Genomic DNA, 18547 nt, shown 5'->3' with positions numbered 1-18547 from the left:
GTGTCTTGTACATGTTCTCATCTACAAACGCTTTTGTTGTTGCTGGGTAGCATTTTAAAAATAAGAAATAGCATTGTTTCAAGTGAGTTAAGTTTATTTTAAAATTAAATATTAAATTAAATAGTAATCTTCATTTCCTCAACACCTGATCTTTTCTCTTCAAGGTAATCATTGCAGAAAATTTAACATGTATTCTCTTTAAAAGTTTCCAGGAATATCTCATTTTTAAAATACAAATAAGATCCTAGCGCATACTCTATATACTGTTTCATTTTGCTTTTTAAATGCTAACATATATTCTGATGATTTTTTTATATCAGTAGTATGGCATCATCTTTTTAAATAGTTGCATTGTATTTTATTTTACTGATGGACCACATTTTATTAATATAGATTCCTATTGAGGGATAGAGGTTATGTAGAATATTTTGCTACAACAAATAGTGTTTCAAGAATATCCCTGTGTATACTTTTATGTATTGCATATTTCTTCTTATACAGTAAATTCTGTGAAATTGAATTTCTCATTAACAGGGTTGCAGGTTTAAATTTTTGATTGACATTGACAGATTGCCCTTAAAATTAGGTTATGTCTGCCTCAGGCTGCAGGCTTGGGTGAGAGTAGGGAGTGACTGCCAGTGGGTGTGGGAGTTCCTTTTTGGAGTGATGAAAATGTCCTAAATTAGACTGTGGTGATGTTGCATAATTCTCTGATGTATTAAAAGACATTGAATTGTATATTTTAAGTGGGTGAATGTTATAGTATGTGAATTATGTATATCTTAATAAACTATTAAAAAAGGTTAGGGCTATTTGTACTTGCACTAATAGTGTATGAGAATGTCTATTTTCCCATTTCATCATCAACACTGAATTATAAACGTTTTTGATTATCTGTGAGATGAAAAATAGCATCTTGTTGCTTTGATATTTCCATTGCTTTTATTGTAAGTGAGAATGAACATATTTTTTGTCTGTTTATTGTCTTGTTTTTTTTGCGGGCCTCTCACTGTTGTGGCCTCTCCCGTTGCGGAGCACAGGCTCCGGACACACAGGCTCAGCGGCCATGGCTCACGGGCCCAGCCGCTCCGCGGCATGCGGGATCTTCCTGGACTGGGGCACGAACCTGTGTCCCCTGCATCGGCAGGCGGACTCTCAACCACTGCGCCACCAGGGAAGCCCTGTTTATTGTCTTTTTAGTTTCACTTTTGTGAGCTGTCTTTTCTTATACCTTTCCATATTTTTGTTAAATTGTTTGTCTTCATTGTGATTTCTAAGAACAATTTATATGTTAAGGAATTCAGGTCTTTGTCATATATCGTACAAGTATTTTTCTCTGTATGTCTTTTGATTTATTTCTATTTTTTTAATATATAGAAGTTTTCTTTTCAGTAGTTGGATCTATCAGTCTTTTCTCTATGGCTTCTGGTTTTTGTATTTTGTAGAAAAGACTTTCTTATTCCAAGATTATGAAAAAAATTCATATTTTTGTCTCTTTTTAAATCTTATTTTTGTATTTAAATCTCAGATCCATTTCACAGGGTTTTACTATAGTAGTGATGATAATCTAGGTTAGTCAGTTCTTAATGTTATAAAATCAAAATTTAGGAAGTTGAAATGCTTAAGTTTAAGAATGCAGTAAGTGTGGAGAGAATTGAGTGACATGAAATTCTATACAGATTATAGAGTTTGTCTGTGTTTAATAAATGATTTAATTCTTTTGATGCTTTAGAGAGTCCTAAAATATTTAATTAGCCTTTGGAAATCAAACTTTGTAAAACACAACTTCCATTTTAAGTTTATAACTGTGTGGAAAATACCTTAGATGTTAAATGAGTAATATTTGCAATATTATTTTATTAGAGTTGAAGAACTGTAGTAGTTTTCTTTTGATTGGTAAAAACACACCTATAAAATATTTTAAGATTAGAAGTTTTTTTGAATTTATTTGGCATTATGGGAAGATGTTCGGTGATCGTGATCCTTTATTTTAACCTTAGTCTGTCATTCACAAACATACTTGGACTTGTTTGCCTTTGTAATTGCTAACACATTTCCTGTGATATCCACATCACAGAATTGTGTGACCTTGAGCACCATCAAGCAGTGGGGTTCTTTTTTTTTTTTTTTTAGTAGTCTTAAAAAAGATTTCTGACACAGATTAAGACATTTGGAAAACTGTTGTCACTGAAAATGAAAGAAGAGACAACACAAGGGGAGATCAATTTTCAGAGAAACCATCAGTTTCAGAGAACAGACAGTAGAAACTGCTCTTTTTGTGAAATAAAATAGAGTATTTCCTTTGAACTTCACCTCCACCCATATTGAATGTTCCCACCCATTGCCTAAAAAGGGATATTGCTTCTTTCTTACACAGAATGCCAATTAGGCATTTTTTCCTTTTGCAAATCTGCTAGTTAAGTGTAGAATTTAAATAAATCCAAGATGTTGTAATCTACAGTCATTGACGTAATGAGAGAATTTATATTTTAAAACATTTCTTATGAATATAGCATTCAGATACACGCAGTCTTACAAACTATAATAAATAATTATACAAAGGAGAACCATTGGAAAGTGCATGCAGGCAAGGATGAGATCATTGCCAAGACGTCAGCAGCCTGCTGTCTGACTCTTCCCCATCTTACCTCATCCATCTCCCCCAGCAGTAACTGCTATCCTGACTTCTCTGGTAATTTCCCTCCTTTGTTTATAAACTTGACTTTACCACCAATGCCTGCATTCTTAAAAATGAAAATATTTCTGTTTTAGTGGATTTTGACCTTCATTTAAATAAAACTAAACTTCACATATTTTTTTGCTCAATAGTATGTGGGTGACGTTCATCCTTGTTATGCCATTTAGCTATAGTTGGCTTCATTTGCATTACTTTCTATTCAATGAATCTTCCACAGTTTCTTGCCATTTTGTCGATGAATCTATTCTAATTTTTGACTTTTGCAAACAATAACCCTATGAAAAATCATGTACATGTTTCCTGACACACATGTACAAGAGTTTCTCTAGGGCAGTGGTTCTCAGAGTGTGGGCTGCGAACCCTGTGATCCCCAATACTCTTTCATGAGGTCAAAATTATTTTTGTAATAATTTAAAAATGTTATTTATTTTTTTTACTGTATTGACACTTGCATTGATGTTGCAAACACAGTGCTGGGTAAAACTGTATCCTAACCCACATCAAGGCAGTGGCACCAAATTGTACTGGTAGGCATATTCTTCACTGTCACATGCTCACAGGGAAAAAATTACCAATCTTATTTAAGAATATTCTCGATGAAGCAAGTAGAAAATTATTAATTTTATTAAATCTTGTACCTCAAACATGCATCTTCTGGATATCTGAGTGACGAAATGGAACCATGTATAAAGAACTTATGGTTCATATCCAAGTGCATATCAACGTGCCAGAGGCAAAACCCTTGTGTGCTTTTTTCAGTTATGAATTGCAGTAGCTGCTGTTCTTGTGGAATATCAAGAATATCATTTTTATTTGAAAGAATGACTGAGGGACAAAATATGGTTATTTGGACTGGGATATTGTCAGACATTTTCTCAAAAATGAACAAATTGAGCCTGTCACTTTAAGCAAAACAACTGACCGTATTTGCTGCTGGTGATAAAATTTGACCTTTTAATACAAGTTAGAATTTTGACAACCTTGTATCAGTCACTGTGAGCTCGAGAACTTTCCAATACTAAGACCTTTCCAATGAGATCGGTGGTGATATGAAACAGTGTGAAGTTTTTATATTATGTAATGAAATTTTCAATATTTGGAAATCTCTATAACTCATTGAACTGATGTTTTCCAAATGAGTAATGGATGATGTTATAAAATCACGCATAGGTAAAAGAGCCATTCCAAGTTCAAGATAGACCAATAGAACTTACTGTGACAGTGTGAAAATTTTCATATTCTACAGTGCAAGTAACTTTAAAAACCTAGCACTTATGAGTGTTGGTTTACTTAAAAAGAATATCTACAATTATTCAGAAAGGGTACTAAAATACTCCACTTTACAACTACATATTTCTTTTTTTTTTTTTGGAAGATATTGGTGGTAGGAGTTTATTAATTTTTTAGTTTTTTATTTTTGCTGTGTTGGGTCTTCGTTTCTGTGCGAGGGCTTTCCCTAGTTGTGGCAAGCGGGGGCCAGTCTTCATCGTGGTGCGCGGGCCTCTCACTGTCGTGGCCTCTCTTGTTGCGGAGCACAGGCTCCAGACGCGCAAGCTCAGTAGTTGTGGCTCACGGGCCAAGTTGCTCCTCGGCATGTGGGATCTTCCCAGACCAGGGCTCGAACCTGTGTCCCCTGCATTAGCAGGCGGATTCTCAACCACTGCGCCACCAGGGAAGCCCTCTATCATTTCTTTTATACGTTCTGGGTTTGGAAAGGTTTTGGGGTTAGAAAGATCTTCTGATGTCAAGATTTTTGTTGTTTTGAAACTTTTTTTGTCTGGGCTTCTACAGGTTAAAGGTACATCCAGAATTTGTTTTTGTTTATTTTTGTTTTTAGAGGAGAGGACCCAATTTTATTTTCTTCCAAGTAAATGAAAGGTTGTACCAGGATCATTTACTAAATAAAAGTCTGTTCTCAATGTATTGACAATGAACTTTGTTACCTCATTTTTATTTTACGGGGACTTGATTTTTTTCTTGGAATGTTCTTTTTGGTTTTAACCATGTCGGAACTGCCTAATAAAAGCAGTTGAGAAGTATTCCCTCCTCCTCCACAATCTCAAAGAACCTGTGTAATACTGGAATATAGTTCTTCCTTAAATGTTTCCTTACAGAAATACGTAGCTGAGCCTGTGCGTCTGGAGCCTGTGCTCCACAACGGCAGAGGCCACAACAGTGAGAGGCCCGCGTACCAAAAAAACAAAAAAACAAAAAAACAAAAAACAAGAAATGATAGAAATATTTGACTCAAGTGAAATAAAGACTTTGTAAGGTAAAAAAGAATACAACAAAAGATCAATAGAAAAATAATCGATCTGGGGAAAATATTTCAGACAGACTGTGTGTTAATGTGTACAGCATACCAGGTTTTACTGATTGACAGACAGAAGCGTGGATTAAAATGTGAAAGGGCATTTCATAGAAGACCAGATTCATAAGGTCCCAGAACATGTGAAAAGGGACTAACACACAGTAGTTTTCAGGGAAATGCAACTTAGAGTAGTAGTGAGATATCTACTCTTGGTGGAAATGTGAATTTGCCTATAACAGAGGGCAACAGCTATTAAGATATAGCCACCATTGAATCATTTGCATATCTTTTGAGAATCCACCCTGTAGAAATCAAAATTCAAGTGTGTTGGACTCATATATGAGAATGTTTTGCAGTGTTGTTTGAAGTGGAAAGAGACTGAAAATAAAGTGAATACGCATTAACGAGAATGGTAGAACAAATTTTGTTTTCTCCTCATTAAGGAATAGTTGGCAGCTATTTAAAAGAATGAAAAAAAACTGTAGCAGATGTTTTTAGAGTGATTTCCATGAGATATTGTTCAGAGAGAAAAGCAAGGTGTAGAAAACATGTATTTTTGTGTGTGAAACATTCATAATAAAAAAAAATTATATATTGCTAAGGGTATAACAGTTTAAAGAAGAGAATTTACTTGGCTCTCATACAACAGTGCAGGGCATGTGGGGAGTGTGCTGCTCTATGATGTCATCAGGGACCCAGGCTGGTGGGGAAACTCTCCATCCTCAGCACACAGCTTCAGTCTCTGCATCTGAGGTCTCGGTTGCTCACCAATGCCTTATCTTTTAAGCGTGATCCTTCAGAAAGAAAGAGGATGGAGAGGAAGCCACTTCTAAAAAAATATGTCCATCAAAGTTGCCTGCATCATTTCTGTCCCATCATCCCCCTTGACCATACTTACATATGGAGCAACCATCTGCCCAGCCCAAGTTTGGTGGTGTTAGTGAGACCCCAAAGGAAGAAGAGGAAAATAAATGTCCGGGGATCCGCCTAGTCTGTGCCACAAACCCCCATACTGGTGCATGCATTTTGCCCCTTTATATTTATATATGATCCTCTGAGCATGGCAGAAGTTACGAAAATATACTCCGTTGTTAATGTCCGTATTCCATACCCCATGCAGGTGTTGGTGGAGGAGAGGGAGAGAATAAAATAAAAAAAGGAAAGGAATACCAAGGAGTACAGAGGAGCTAAACAAAATAAACAAAATCTCAGTATGTAATATGATTATCTCCATGTTTCATGTAAATTGTGTTCATGTATGATGTATGAACAAAATTTTAAAAATTAGAAAAAAGAAAATACCAGCATACACTCTGAATGTTTAAATATCACTTCTTCCCTTAATGTGATGAGTTCTGAGGAGATCAGAAAGTACTGTTTAGGAAGATTTCATACATCTCTAAGCCCCAGTGGTAAGACAACAAGAGAAGGAGACACATTGTTATTTGTGCTATGCTTATAAATAAGCACAATGAATAACAATTGGCATTATGCAATATTACAAATGAACATTTTGAGTAGGATAAACTGGAGATTTTAATCAGGAAGAATCTTAATCACTGACACCATAATTTCCTCTGACTACTAACTAATAGAATTTTCTAAAAAAATGATTATAACAATTAGGTATCTGAGTAAGTAGAGTGATGATTATTTTATAAATCACTTCTTCTGTAATTTGCTGTGATGACTGTTGAGATGTGGAAAGAAAGTGTGACTAAACAAACACATCGGGCTTTCCTGGTGGCGCAATGGTTGAGAGTCCGCCTGCCGATGCAGGGGACACGGGTTCGTGCCCCGGTCCGGGAAGATCCCACATGCCACGGAGCGGCTGGGCCCGTGAGCCATGGCCGCTGAGCCTGAGCATCCGGAGCCTGTGCTCCGCAACAGGAGAGGCCACAGCAGTGAGAGGCCCGCGTACCGCAAAAACAAACAAACAAACAAAAAACAAACAAACAAAAAACACATCATTGGGATGTGTTGCTGATAATACTTTGGAAGTAGAGATGGTTGACTTCAGTCATGCTTTGACCTTTTGTGCCTTACAATTTAAGGCACACAAAATATTTCAGTGATATTACAATGGCTACATTTTATACATCATTTAAAACTTGTCAAGTCGTAGAGTTATTCTTTGCATGAAAATAAGTCATGCTGTTTTGTACATTTTGTTCCTTTAGACATGGTTGAGGTAGTCGGTCAACATTAAAGCCTTGAAATAACATTGAAGGTTGTTCCTTGGTATTTTAAAGTGTGTAGTGATTCCTATCTAAGTAACTTTAATACATTATTTTCCTTAGAAACTCATTAAAGGTTATTATGCTATTTTATTTTGTCCTTCTGCTAATTTCAGTTCAAATGTTAAACATAACTTGCATATGGAAAACTAGTGATAGTAAAAAGTAGGATTTTGAATAAGAAACTTGCTCCTCTGTAAGAGGGAATGTTGATTATCTGAGTGAATAGTTTGGTAAGTGTTTCTTTAAAAAAACCCTTAATCCAAAATTTGCGAATATTCAGTTGAGTAAAATGACATTGGTAATAGTCATGAAATCTAATTAGTTATACTGTAAGTAGGATATTTTTAAACCCAAGGAAATACTTTTACATGAAGTAAGTGAGCATTTTCATCAGCTTTATTCATTTGGTAGGAATGTCCAACCTCAGAGCTATTCTTTGAAGGAAATACTTCAGAGAAAATGGGGCCCAATGGATTTTGTAAATAAAATTTCTTAAGCTCTTTCTAAGCAGAAATTTCAGAAGTTCTCTTTAAAAAAGCTCGTGGGAAAGCCCTCTTCAAAGTGAAGCTGCCCAATTTTAGTTCCTTTGCTTAGCAGCCGGTTATCCGTAGAATGGCTTGTCACACACTCCACTTACCCCTGTGGAGCTGTCACCATCTCTTGATGGCTTTTACTTCTTTTTCTAGAAGTAGGTGGTTTAGCCCTGGGGTGGTTCCAGTCATTGTCTGAGTGGACCTTCTGACCATATTGCCTAGGGACTTGGTCCAATGAGGTGAGGCTTTCCTCTTCCGTTTATCCCAATGATTCTCACGGTAAAATACTTTTGATGGGGGCAAATGGCCCAGAGGGATTCGTGAGTTCCAAACCAAACCTCTCTGGCATTAGAGGCTTGCTATCAAGGTGAGAACAAGTCTGCAAGGACTTTAAAATGGGACAGGAGAGCGCTCCCTTTTCTTACGCACTGCTTTCCGAGGGGCTTCTGTGCTCACACTCCTCGTGTCTCCCTCTGCCTTAGCCCGACACTGAAGATTCTGTCATTGAGGCTCAGTTATTTCTTTGCCTTTGCCATCTTGGTTCAGTAGGGCTGCAGTTCTAGCTGGGCTTTGGCCGTTGTGTCTGTGCAGAGAGCCTGAATGACAGTGGGGCTCGGCTTAGGAGGACGCCAGGATTTACTGCACTGCCCAGCTTCTAATACCGGAGAATGGTTCCTTCACAAATTTTATCCTGTTTGATGGCTATTAATAGTGGGAGGTGAGGGGCTTCCCTGGTGGCGCAGTGGTTGAGAGTCCGCCTGCCGATGCAGGGGACACGGGTTTTTGCCCCGGTCTGGGACAATCCCGCATGCCGCGGAGCTGCTGGGCCCGTGAGCCATGGCCGCTGAGCCTGCGCATCCGGAGCCTGTGCTCCGCAATGGGAGAGGCCACAACAGTGAGAGGCCTGCGTACCGCCAAAAAAAACAAAAAAAAAAATAGTGGGAGGTGAGGTCGGTACTAGTTACTCCATTACAGCCTGAAGTAGATCTCCCTTCTTCTTGAGTCTGAAATTGATAGCATATATTCTGAGCTCAATAAGGAAAACTTAAATGTTGTTTGTAATCAGAGTTACTTGGAGGTCAAACAAGTTAGAAGTGTTATAGTCAGTCTTTCAATTTCAGTTTTCTGTGTTAAACTAAACTAAGCAAGGCTGTTTAATGTCTTTTCCATACACCTGTGGGTATGTGTATAAAGATGCACACATATGTATAGCTATCTACATTTATAGTTATATCTATATCCTGTATCCTGTATTGCCTTTATATACTGTACTAGTTAGATTGTTTCCATGTTGTAATACTGATGATTTATCATGAATCATGCCATAGAGTATAGGGCAGAAAGATAGAGCTATTCTGTGGTGTCGAGGTCAAGGGAAGAGGTACTCTTTTTAAGTAAAACATTTTTTTAAGGATGTCAGTAGAGAAACTTTCTCTATCATACCACCTTGTGATAACTAGGTGTTCACTATTCACTGTCTTAACCAAGTTATTAAACCTTACATTGGCAATATTGGGACAAACCGACCTCCTAGTAAGATGGAATGAAAACGGACGCAGCATCACTTTAGTGTCATTCTTGCCAAAATCTGATAAGTCTAACCATGAGGAAACATCAGACAACTCCAAACTGAGGGACACTCAATAACTGGCTGTACTCTCCAGAAATGTCAAGGTCAAGAAATACAAAGAAAGGCTTTTCCCAGTTAATGGAGATACGTTGATATGACAACTAGTGGCAGTGTGTCATCCTGGATTGGATCCTGGATTGTGAAGAAAATAGATATAAATGACATTATTGTGATAACTGATAAACCTCGACTATAGACTGTACATCAGATAATATTATTGTGTTAATGTTACATTTCCTGATTTTGATGACTGCTGTGGTTATAAAAGACAGTCTTTGTTTTAAGGAAACATACACTGAAGTCTTTAGGGATGATGCCTCTGGCTTCCTCACAAACGGTTCAGAGAATTATTTGTATTATATATATGTTGATATAGGTATAAAATGATAAAGCACATGAAGCAAACTGTAAACAGTTGGTGAATCTGGCTAAAGAGAGCTCCTTGTGCTATTATTGGAACTTTTCTTTAAGTTTAGTATTATACCAAAGTAAAAAGTTAAACCAGAAAAATGGAATTTGGATAGATCTCTTTGGTTACAAGAACAGAGATTCATGAAGCTACCTAACGTAAACAGGAATACAGAAATTCTTTTGAATTCAAGCAAGGCTCGTCTCATGGAGACCATTGAAGCTGCTTCCTTCCTATTTCAGATGCTGTGTGGCTTCTAGTCTTTGCTGTGTTGTGTATTTGCTTTGCTTTCTTCTGTTTCCTGGATTCATGCGCTTTCTCGTGGTTGCTGCCCCTCGAGAACTGGCGTGTGTTCCCCAACGTAGCTGACTGGCTGAGAGCGAGAATCTGAAGGATGCTTCTCTGGCTAGTGGATTCCTGAGGCAGGCGCCAGGCGTCTATTCCTCACCGGGTCAACCAAGCTTGAGGCAGAGCGGGTGGAGGTGGTGGTGTCGGCTGTGGCCGCACGGTCACGTGGTGTTCAGGGCTGGACCTCAGAAGCTGAGGCCTGATGCGTTCTCTCGGAGGTGCTGTGGAAAGACACAGCAATGAATTGTGTCTCCGGCATCTGCCCAGCTTTGTCATGTTGCTTTTTGAGTTAGATTCCTCTACAGTGGACCCCCCAGTGCTTCTGTTGAGGATCTTCAGGTGGACGTAGATCACCCAGCCCCCTTTTTGCTAAAATGAGGAAGGATTATTGCGTGAGTTAGAAGCCAGAGGACGGAAATGTTCAGAATTTCGTCCTTTTGCATAGTAACTGGACAGCTCCCTCCGTCTGCCACTCATAACGTTTATTATTTTTTCTTTCAGTTTTATTGAGATATATCTCAATATAATTGAGATATATTGGCACACAGCACTGTGTGAGTGTAAGGCACACAGCATAATGATTTGCCTCACACACATTATGAAACGGTGACCCACAGTAAAGGTAGTGAACATCCGTCATCTCACAGAGACACATTAAAGAAACAGAAACATTTGTTTTCCTCCTGTGGGAATGCTTAGGGTTCAGTCTGCCAACAACCTGCATTTGTAGCGCACAGCAGTGTCCATTCTATCTGTCGTGCTGCTCACTACATCCCTGACAGCTGTTTGTCTTGTAACTGGAGGTTTGTACCTTTTGACCACCTTCCTCCAGTGCTCCTTCCCCCCAACCCCACCTCTGGTCACCACAAATCTGATCTCTTTTTCTATGAGTTTGTTTGTTTTTGAAGTATAGTTGACCCACAACACTATGTGGGTTCCTGGTACACAGCATAGTGATTTGATACTTATATACATTTGAAAGTCATCACCATGATAAGTCTAGTTACCATCTGTCAGCATACAAAAATATTACATAACTGTTGGTTATATTCCCCACATCATACCTTTCATACCCTTGAGTCACTTATTTGTAACTGAGAGTTTGTACCTCTTAATCTCCCGCACCTATTTCTCTCCTCCCTGGACCCCCTCCCCTCTGGCAGCCACCTGTTCATTCTCTGTATGTATGACTCTGTTTTGTCATGTTTTTTCATTTGTTTTGTTTCTCAGATTCCACATATAAGTGAGGTCATAGGGTATTTGTCTTTCTCTGTCTGACTTATTTCACTTAGCGTAATACCCTCTAGGTCCATCCATGTTGTCGCAAATGCCATGAATTTATGTTATGTTAGCTTTTGTTTGTAAAATTTTAAAATTTCATTTTGATATATTTATTTGATTATGCACATTCATCATTAGTTCAGATTCATTATTTAAAACAGTAATTGAAAAATATGAAGTATATTTCAGAAATTTTCAAGAAAATGTTTTGACAGTACGTTTCTAATATTTTAAAAGCAAAATTTCCTGAAGGTTGTAGACTAATTTTTTTTGCATACCTACTTTGTACCAGTCATTGTACTGACTATGGTTACTTAAATGATGTCATTGAATATAATTTTCACAACTCACTGAGTTAAGATTATCCTTTAATTATCCTTAACTATTAGAAGAGGAAATAGAATCTCAGAATGGTGACCTGCCCAAAGTCACCACAGTTAATGTCTAGTGGGATTAGAATTAGAGTTAAGAATGAGGCCTGTCAGACCCCAATGTACATAATCTTTTAAATAGTAAGGAATCAGTTCAAATACTTTCACATGTAAGATAATCAGTTTTCTGTTCTTCTTCTTAAAATCTGTCACTATTATTCTTTTAATCCTAAGATGCACTCATTATTGTTAACAAGTGTTGGTTACATTTTGCTGGCTCTGCTCAGAACACTGGTGGGTCAGGTGTCAGTCTGAGGAGTCTAGGAGGCTAGGAGCTGTTGATGGATGCTGGAAGGAGATGAAGTCACTGCCCTGAGGTAGTTGGAGTCTGTAATTCCAGGAGAGAGAACTGGAAAATCTGTGCATTATCAGTGATATGCCTATATGGACATTCTTTCACAAATTGTTATATTTAAGTATATAGGTAAATAAGAGCATTTAGAAATGAGTACGTAGATATGAGAAAAGAAAAAAGTAAAAAGTTGAATAGAGACTTACTCAATTGAAAAATAATAAACAAAGGCTAAAATACCAAGTGGATTTAGCAAAATATCACTTTAAAATGACTGCTTTTTGGCGGTGGAGTGGACTGACGAATCTGAGTTCTGTATTTTCACTTTTGCCTGTCAAGTGAGATTTATTCAAAAGACTTTTAATTAGCTTGGAAGTAATCAAAGAATGTAACCAACATATTGGTATATGTAGTATGATTGCTGGACTAGTGGCTATAAGGTAAAGGTGGAAAATGATACTCTCTTTCATACAGGTAGTTATTTTAATTTGTGTATTTTTGCCAAAGGGAAAAGTAAATTAATCACACCTTTGAAATATTTTCCTTGAAGTTGGACATGAAAACAAAAATGATGGAAGCTAAATATCATGAAGAGAAACTTAAACTGCAACAGAAACATGATGCTGATGTTCAGAAGGTAGGGTATATACAGTTTATTATTTTATTGATATTGAGTATTTGAAATATTCTAGGTCTTGTGACCATCCATCCATCCACTTATTTATGTACTTATGGGAGTCGATCTTATAAATGGGATTTGCTAAATTAATATCCTAGCAAAAGTTGATCTTTAAACTTCATTTGCTAAACAGATGTATTTATGTAAATCCTTGTAGTTTACATGACCTTTTAGTTCTTCTTTATCTATCGTTGGAAGGCTGGTCTTCTTATAGTCCTTTACATTCTATCATTACCTTTCATAAAGGCTGAAATAAGACATCAACTGTAAATACTAGAGTTTGTTTTGGTCTAAGATTCTTTCAGTTTTCTGGCAATTAAAAATTCCTTTCTTTTTATTTATTTATTTATGGCCGCACCTTGCGGCATGTGATCTTAGTTCCCCGACCAGGGGTCGAACCCACGCCCCCTGCATTGGAAGTGTGGAGTCTTAACCACTGGACCACCAGAGAAGTCCCTAAAATTTCCCCTTTACTTTAAAAAGAAACTCTTGTATTTAGTTCTCTTTGGTATAGACTGTGTGCATTGTAATGCTAGCACTGCCAATGTAGGCTTTTTTCTTTTCAGTAGCTCGTTGGGATTTATGCCTTAACAGTATTTCAATTTGTACTTTGAAGTATAATTTTTCTTCCTAATGAGCACAGCAAAAGTCATCAATTTATAATTATTGTACATTGAATTTGCATTTATAACTATTTTAGTATTGATTTTTAAAATGTAATGGTATATAATGTATAATTTTAACATATGATGTATGAATTTGTAACTCATGAAAATTGATCCAGATGGAAACCTGGTGTTGTCTGTTTTGGAACTAAGCCTGTGACCCTGCTTCACAGAGTTAAGTGACAAAGGTGGAGACAGGGAGCTGAGGCCACAGCATCACGTGCCCGTGCTTCCGTAGAGCTGAGAACATGCTAGTATTTAGTCAGGTGCGTGTTTGGCTCACCTCCTTTCAGAGCAACAAGACGGAAACCACTGGCTGAAAATTAGAAAGAGAAAAAATATTGAATCCTTTTCTTTCTCCTTTCCTCTTTTCCATTCAAATTTTAAAGGCAAATATTACTTTCTGCTCTTACTAGTATTTTACTTTACTTAAATGGTTCAAGAAAAACAGTTCTCTTTCATGGATATGTTAGAGATTCAGTAATATAATTTCAATATAGCATATGTATATGTCCAAATGAAATAGAACCTATTGATGTATAAGATAAATAAATATAGAAATATATTTGGGAAAATCATGGTAATAGAATTTGAAATAGGCTTCTTGGTATGTCTGTTACAAAGCTCTGTTCTAAGAAAAACATTTAATAATAGAATCCTTTCCAGGAATTTCTCTTTTAAAATAAATTCTGCATGAAAAAAGAAAGCAATGCAACTGGTTTGAAATGCCAGGTAAAATATAAATAAAATCCTTGACCTCATGCTAGATTTGGAAAGTATATTCATCCGTTTGTTGCATGTATGCCATTTTCTAAGTGTTAGGAATTGGGAAGGAATAAAATTGAGAGTGTTTTATCTATTTGCATACATTCTTTTCCTTTTTTGCTTCTTTATGGACATTGGGCTCAAACTATCTCCTTTTCTTATTTACTAATCATTCTTAGAGGTGGGACCAAAACAATGAAAGGAGAAGTAAAATGCTGGTAATAAAAGCACTCAGAAAAAGTTGGTTAGACATTGGTGAATAACCTTTTTTAAAAAACTGAATTTGGGTATATAGGAAATATACCTCAACCACAAGAAAAGTGGATATTTGTACTTCTGCCTCAATTTGGTTTTCTTTTTTCCCTTTGGTTTGCACATTTTTTTTTCTGCTTGCAAACTTTCTTACTCTTTGGTTATTCTCTAGTTTTTTTTTTTTTTGCGTATAGATGTACTTAGAAGCATATAATCATAATTAAGTTTATTAAATGATTCATTTAAAAACTTCTGACACAATATAAATTAAGGATGTAAAATATCCATGCAATTTTTGACATATTTTGAGCTGACTTTTTTGATTCCCAATAGCAGAACTAAATATAAAAGAAGCCTATTGCATCGCATGTTCCCATGTGTCTGGGAATTCTTGTTATTGTGCACGAAAGTGATAGGAAGTGGGAGGGTTCAGGGATGTGCGTGTCTGCAGATGTTCTATCCCAGTGTGGTGGGGAGGTGAGTTGTACTGTATCAACATATCAAGTTTCTGATGGCTTCTCTCTGCTAGTTTGTGACGGCTTAATCTCTGAAGTATATTTTAGAGAATCACCTAATTTATCATTTACATTCTCCTTAAGAATTGGTACACGCAAATTCAAAGCAGATAACATTTCTTTCGGTAATCAATTATTCTAGTGTAGTTAATATTTTGTCAATGCACTAAAGTATAATTTTTTCATCTTTTTTGGGAAGCCATTTATGGGATTAGCTGAGACAGACTTGCAAAAATATTATGCTATTTTAAAAAAAAATTATGTGTTCCATACATAGAACAATATCGTATACTAAAATATTTTAAATTCATTTGCAGATTTTAGAAAGAAAGAATAATGAAATAGAAGAAATGAAAACTTTATACAAAAAGAAACAAAATGAAACGGAGGAGACTATTAGAAAACTTGAAAAGAAAGGTGATGTTGTATTGTTATATAAACCTTTTAATAACACTTCCATTTTATTTTAGTGCTTGTATAAAGTAAAATTTTATTTCTGACCTTTTGTAGTATGAGAAGGGAATGTTTATGTGGGTTTCCATCAGTCGATCTGTTGACAGGACTTAAGAAAAACTCTGTGTGTATGTGTGTGTGTGTGTGTGTGTGTGTGTGTGTGTGGTAGCAATGGTGGTTGGTTTGGTTAAAGATTTGGAAGAGTCTGTAACTGTTACTCCTTCTTAATTCTCTCCCTCTTCACTGGGCTGGAGCTGCCATAGGTCAGTCATAGAATTAGAACTTACTGGCTTTCACAAGGAAGTCTAGAGAAATTACTCCTTTTGGTCTAATAAAATTCATTCCATTAAGTATCTTTATGCCTTATAGTACATGCTGGTATTGTGATCGACAGAACAAACATTTAAAAAGTATTCCCCATTTACACTTTCATTATGAAGGAAAAGAAAGCATGTAATCAAGTGTTAAATTGACTATGACTATAGGTTGAAACATTGAAATGCAACAGACAGTCATTAGGGAGAGTGCTGAAAATATTTTGTAAGATTGGGTTAGTTGAGAGAAGAGTTCCAGGTACTGGGATAGGAATGTGATATTGGTAAGTTGTGGAAGGGATGCTGCAAAACCATGTATCTAGAGTGGAGATCCTATACATTAAGAGACAGACTGAAAAAGATTAAGATTGGTGACTTAGCGTGACCTAAGCATGACCTTGAATTTCAGATTTAGAAGTTTCAGGTTTATCCCATAGATGCTGGGGAGTCAGAAAAGATTTTTGAGAGGTGAGTTTTAGGACCTCATATTTTGGGTGGAGTAGTCTGGTAACAGTGGGCGTGTGAAACACGGTGAGGCCAATTCCCAGTCTGTTAAAATAGTCAGAGGCAGAATGGAGTGAGAGAGAGAGACAGAGAGAGAGAGGCGGAGAGAGAGGGAGAGAGAGGCGAGCACCCCACTTATTAGGAAACTTGGTCTCTAATCCCAGACCTGCTGTTCAGCGTCTGCTGTGTCACATCAGCAAGTCTCTGCACCTCGGCTTACTTGTTATAAAATGGCGCCATTAGATAAGTAATATATATGAAGTCCCTTCAACTCAAGGATGTTATGCTTCCATGCTTCTGGAATTTTGTGTGTAAGATGATGAGGACCCAGAATATCTGAACGATGGCAGGGGGAGTAGTGAGAATGGGACGGAAGAAGAAATTTTGAAGGGTCTGGTGAATGATAAGAGGTAGGTGATGAATAAGAGGAAAGTGGAGAGGTTTTCCTTGAGCTGCTCCAAATTCCAGTGGCTACAAAAATATTTAAAATTTATTTCTAGGTTTTCGTTTTTTACCCTGATTCAAACCAGGCAGTTTAAACATGCCTAAGGTTTAAAAATATTATTTCCTAAGGCTTTTTGACTTGCAAACAGGGCTTAGTTTTAATTTTAGAATTGTGAAGTTGTAGATGCTGGACTAATATTAGGTTAACTTGGATTCTTCTCCCTCTCACCTTATTTGTCGCATGGTTGAGATATAAGAGTGAAAGAAATTTCTATGTAAATGTTTATGAAAATTTTGCTATCTTGAAGTAAGTGAATAAAAACATATTCAGTAAGCTAAGAAAATATTGCATTCAAGCAGATACACAGCTGAATTTATTTTGCCATCCAGATGACATGAATATATTAAACACATTTTCACTTGAATCAATGACAGTTTAAAGCATTTTTAAAGAGAAGATAGAAATTTAAATGATTTTAAAGGGAAATCTTTTATATAATTTAAAGCGTATTTTGTTTTAGTCACACAAACTTTGGCAGCGATTTTAGTGTGCCCAGCAGCAGCATGTTGTAACGACGGCCCTTCATCCATGCACTCAGTACACATAGTTGGGAGTACTTGCCTCTGCGCCACTCTTTTGCTCTGTGGATAAAAAGTTGAAATATCTTTCTCCTCAGGAAATAAGCAAGTAAACCACTATAACACATAATGTAATAAGTGACTTAGAGGAGAAATCTGTGAGGCTCACGGGGAAGAAAGAGGAGCTTCTTTCCGCCCCTGCAAGAGGAGGAGCCTGGTTGACGAACAGTCCATAACGAGGCGCGACTTGGGCCGAGACTAAAGATGCGCAGTGTTGCAGCAGGGAAGGCTGGGCGTGTCAGGTAGATCAGTGATTGCATTTGGGCAGCCATGCAGGAGCGGACATGGCCTCAGGGATCTGCAGATAGGCTGGTACGTTCATGAGTTTAAACATATGGAAGTGGCAAAAGATGAGGCCAGAAAGCAGCCACATCATGAGGAGCTGTTCTCCCGCCAGAGGTTTTTGGCCGCCGTCTTGTAGGGGAGGGGAGCTGCGGGGTGATTTTACGTCTGGGGGTGGCGCTACGGGATCTGCACTGTAGGAAGACCTCTTCACAGAGGCGGAGGATCCGCTGGAGGGGAACGGTACTGAGGCCAGCACACTGCTCACGTTGTCGAGGGAGTGAGTAACGGGGGATTGAGCCAAGGCTGTGGTGGTGGAAATGAGAAGAAGAGAGGAAAGAGTAAGAGAGATTTTAGGGGAGAGAACGGATAAGACTTGGAGGGAAATGGAATGATCTGTTAACTGGTGCGCTATGCTTTTATTATCATCAGACTCTTAACGTGGCAGCTAGAATTGGTTTAACTATGTTTTCATCATTTTTGACAGTTCAGACCCTCATACGTGAATGTCAAGTTATCAGAGAGACCAAAGATAACCAGATTGCAGAGTTAAAAAAGATATGTGAACAAAGTACAGAATCTCTGAATAATGATTGGGAAAAAAAGGTAAGCCACATAAAATAAAACAGTTATGGAAAAATATAAAGGGTTGTACTTTAACGGAACAAATTTAATTATAAAAATAATGGGTGTTCACAAAATATACAGAAATGTTTGAAAAAATAAAAATAACTTAATATTCTAGACTAACTAGAAATAGCTGTTCGTGTTTTGGTATATTTTTTCTGGAATTTTAATGGTTTTTGAACTAGTTTTCATTTAGAAAAGTTACTCTTAAGAATTCTTGAATTTAATTAAGGTT

The 18547-nt window shown here is 37.1% G+C and overlaps 1 protein-coding gene across 21 annotated transcripts in view; it reads left to right on the top strand.

Moving 5' to 3' along the window:
- Positions 1-18547, top strand: part of CEP112 (centrosomal protein 112) — a 401854-nt gene that overhangs the window by 55883 nt on the left and 327424 nt on the right. For 18 of the 21 annotated variants that reach the window (XM_082604740.1, XM_082604757.1, XM_082604756.1 and 15 more), the window contains 3 exons: positions 12724-12810; positions 15367-15466; positions 18173-18291. In XM_082604740.1, coding sequence (XP_082460866.1) covers positions 12724-12810; positions 15367-15466; positions 18173-18291 — 306 coding nt within the window. Of the gene's footprint in view, positions 1-12680; positions 12811-15366; positions 15467-18172; positions 18292-18547 lie in introns of those variants that run through there. The other 3 variants (XM_082604747.1, XM_082604749.1, XM_082604750.1) reach the window with 3 other exon arrangements.

The sequence above is a fragment of the Mesoplodon mirus genome, assembly GCF_964341445.2.
Source record: "Mesoplodon mirus genome assembly, chromosome: 18".
Taxonomy (NCBI): domain Eukaryota; kingdom Metazoa; phylum Chordata; class Mammalia; order Artiodactyla; family Ziphiidae; genus Mesoplodon; species Mesoplodon mirus.
Note: the sequence above shows the minus strand (reverse complement) of the source record. Positions and strands in the feature narration are given on the sequence as shown.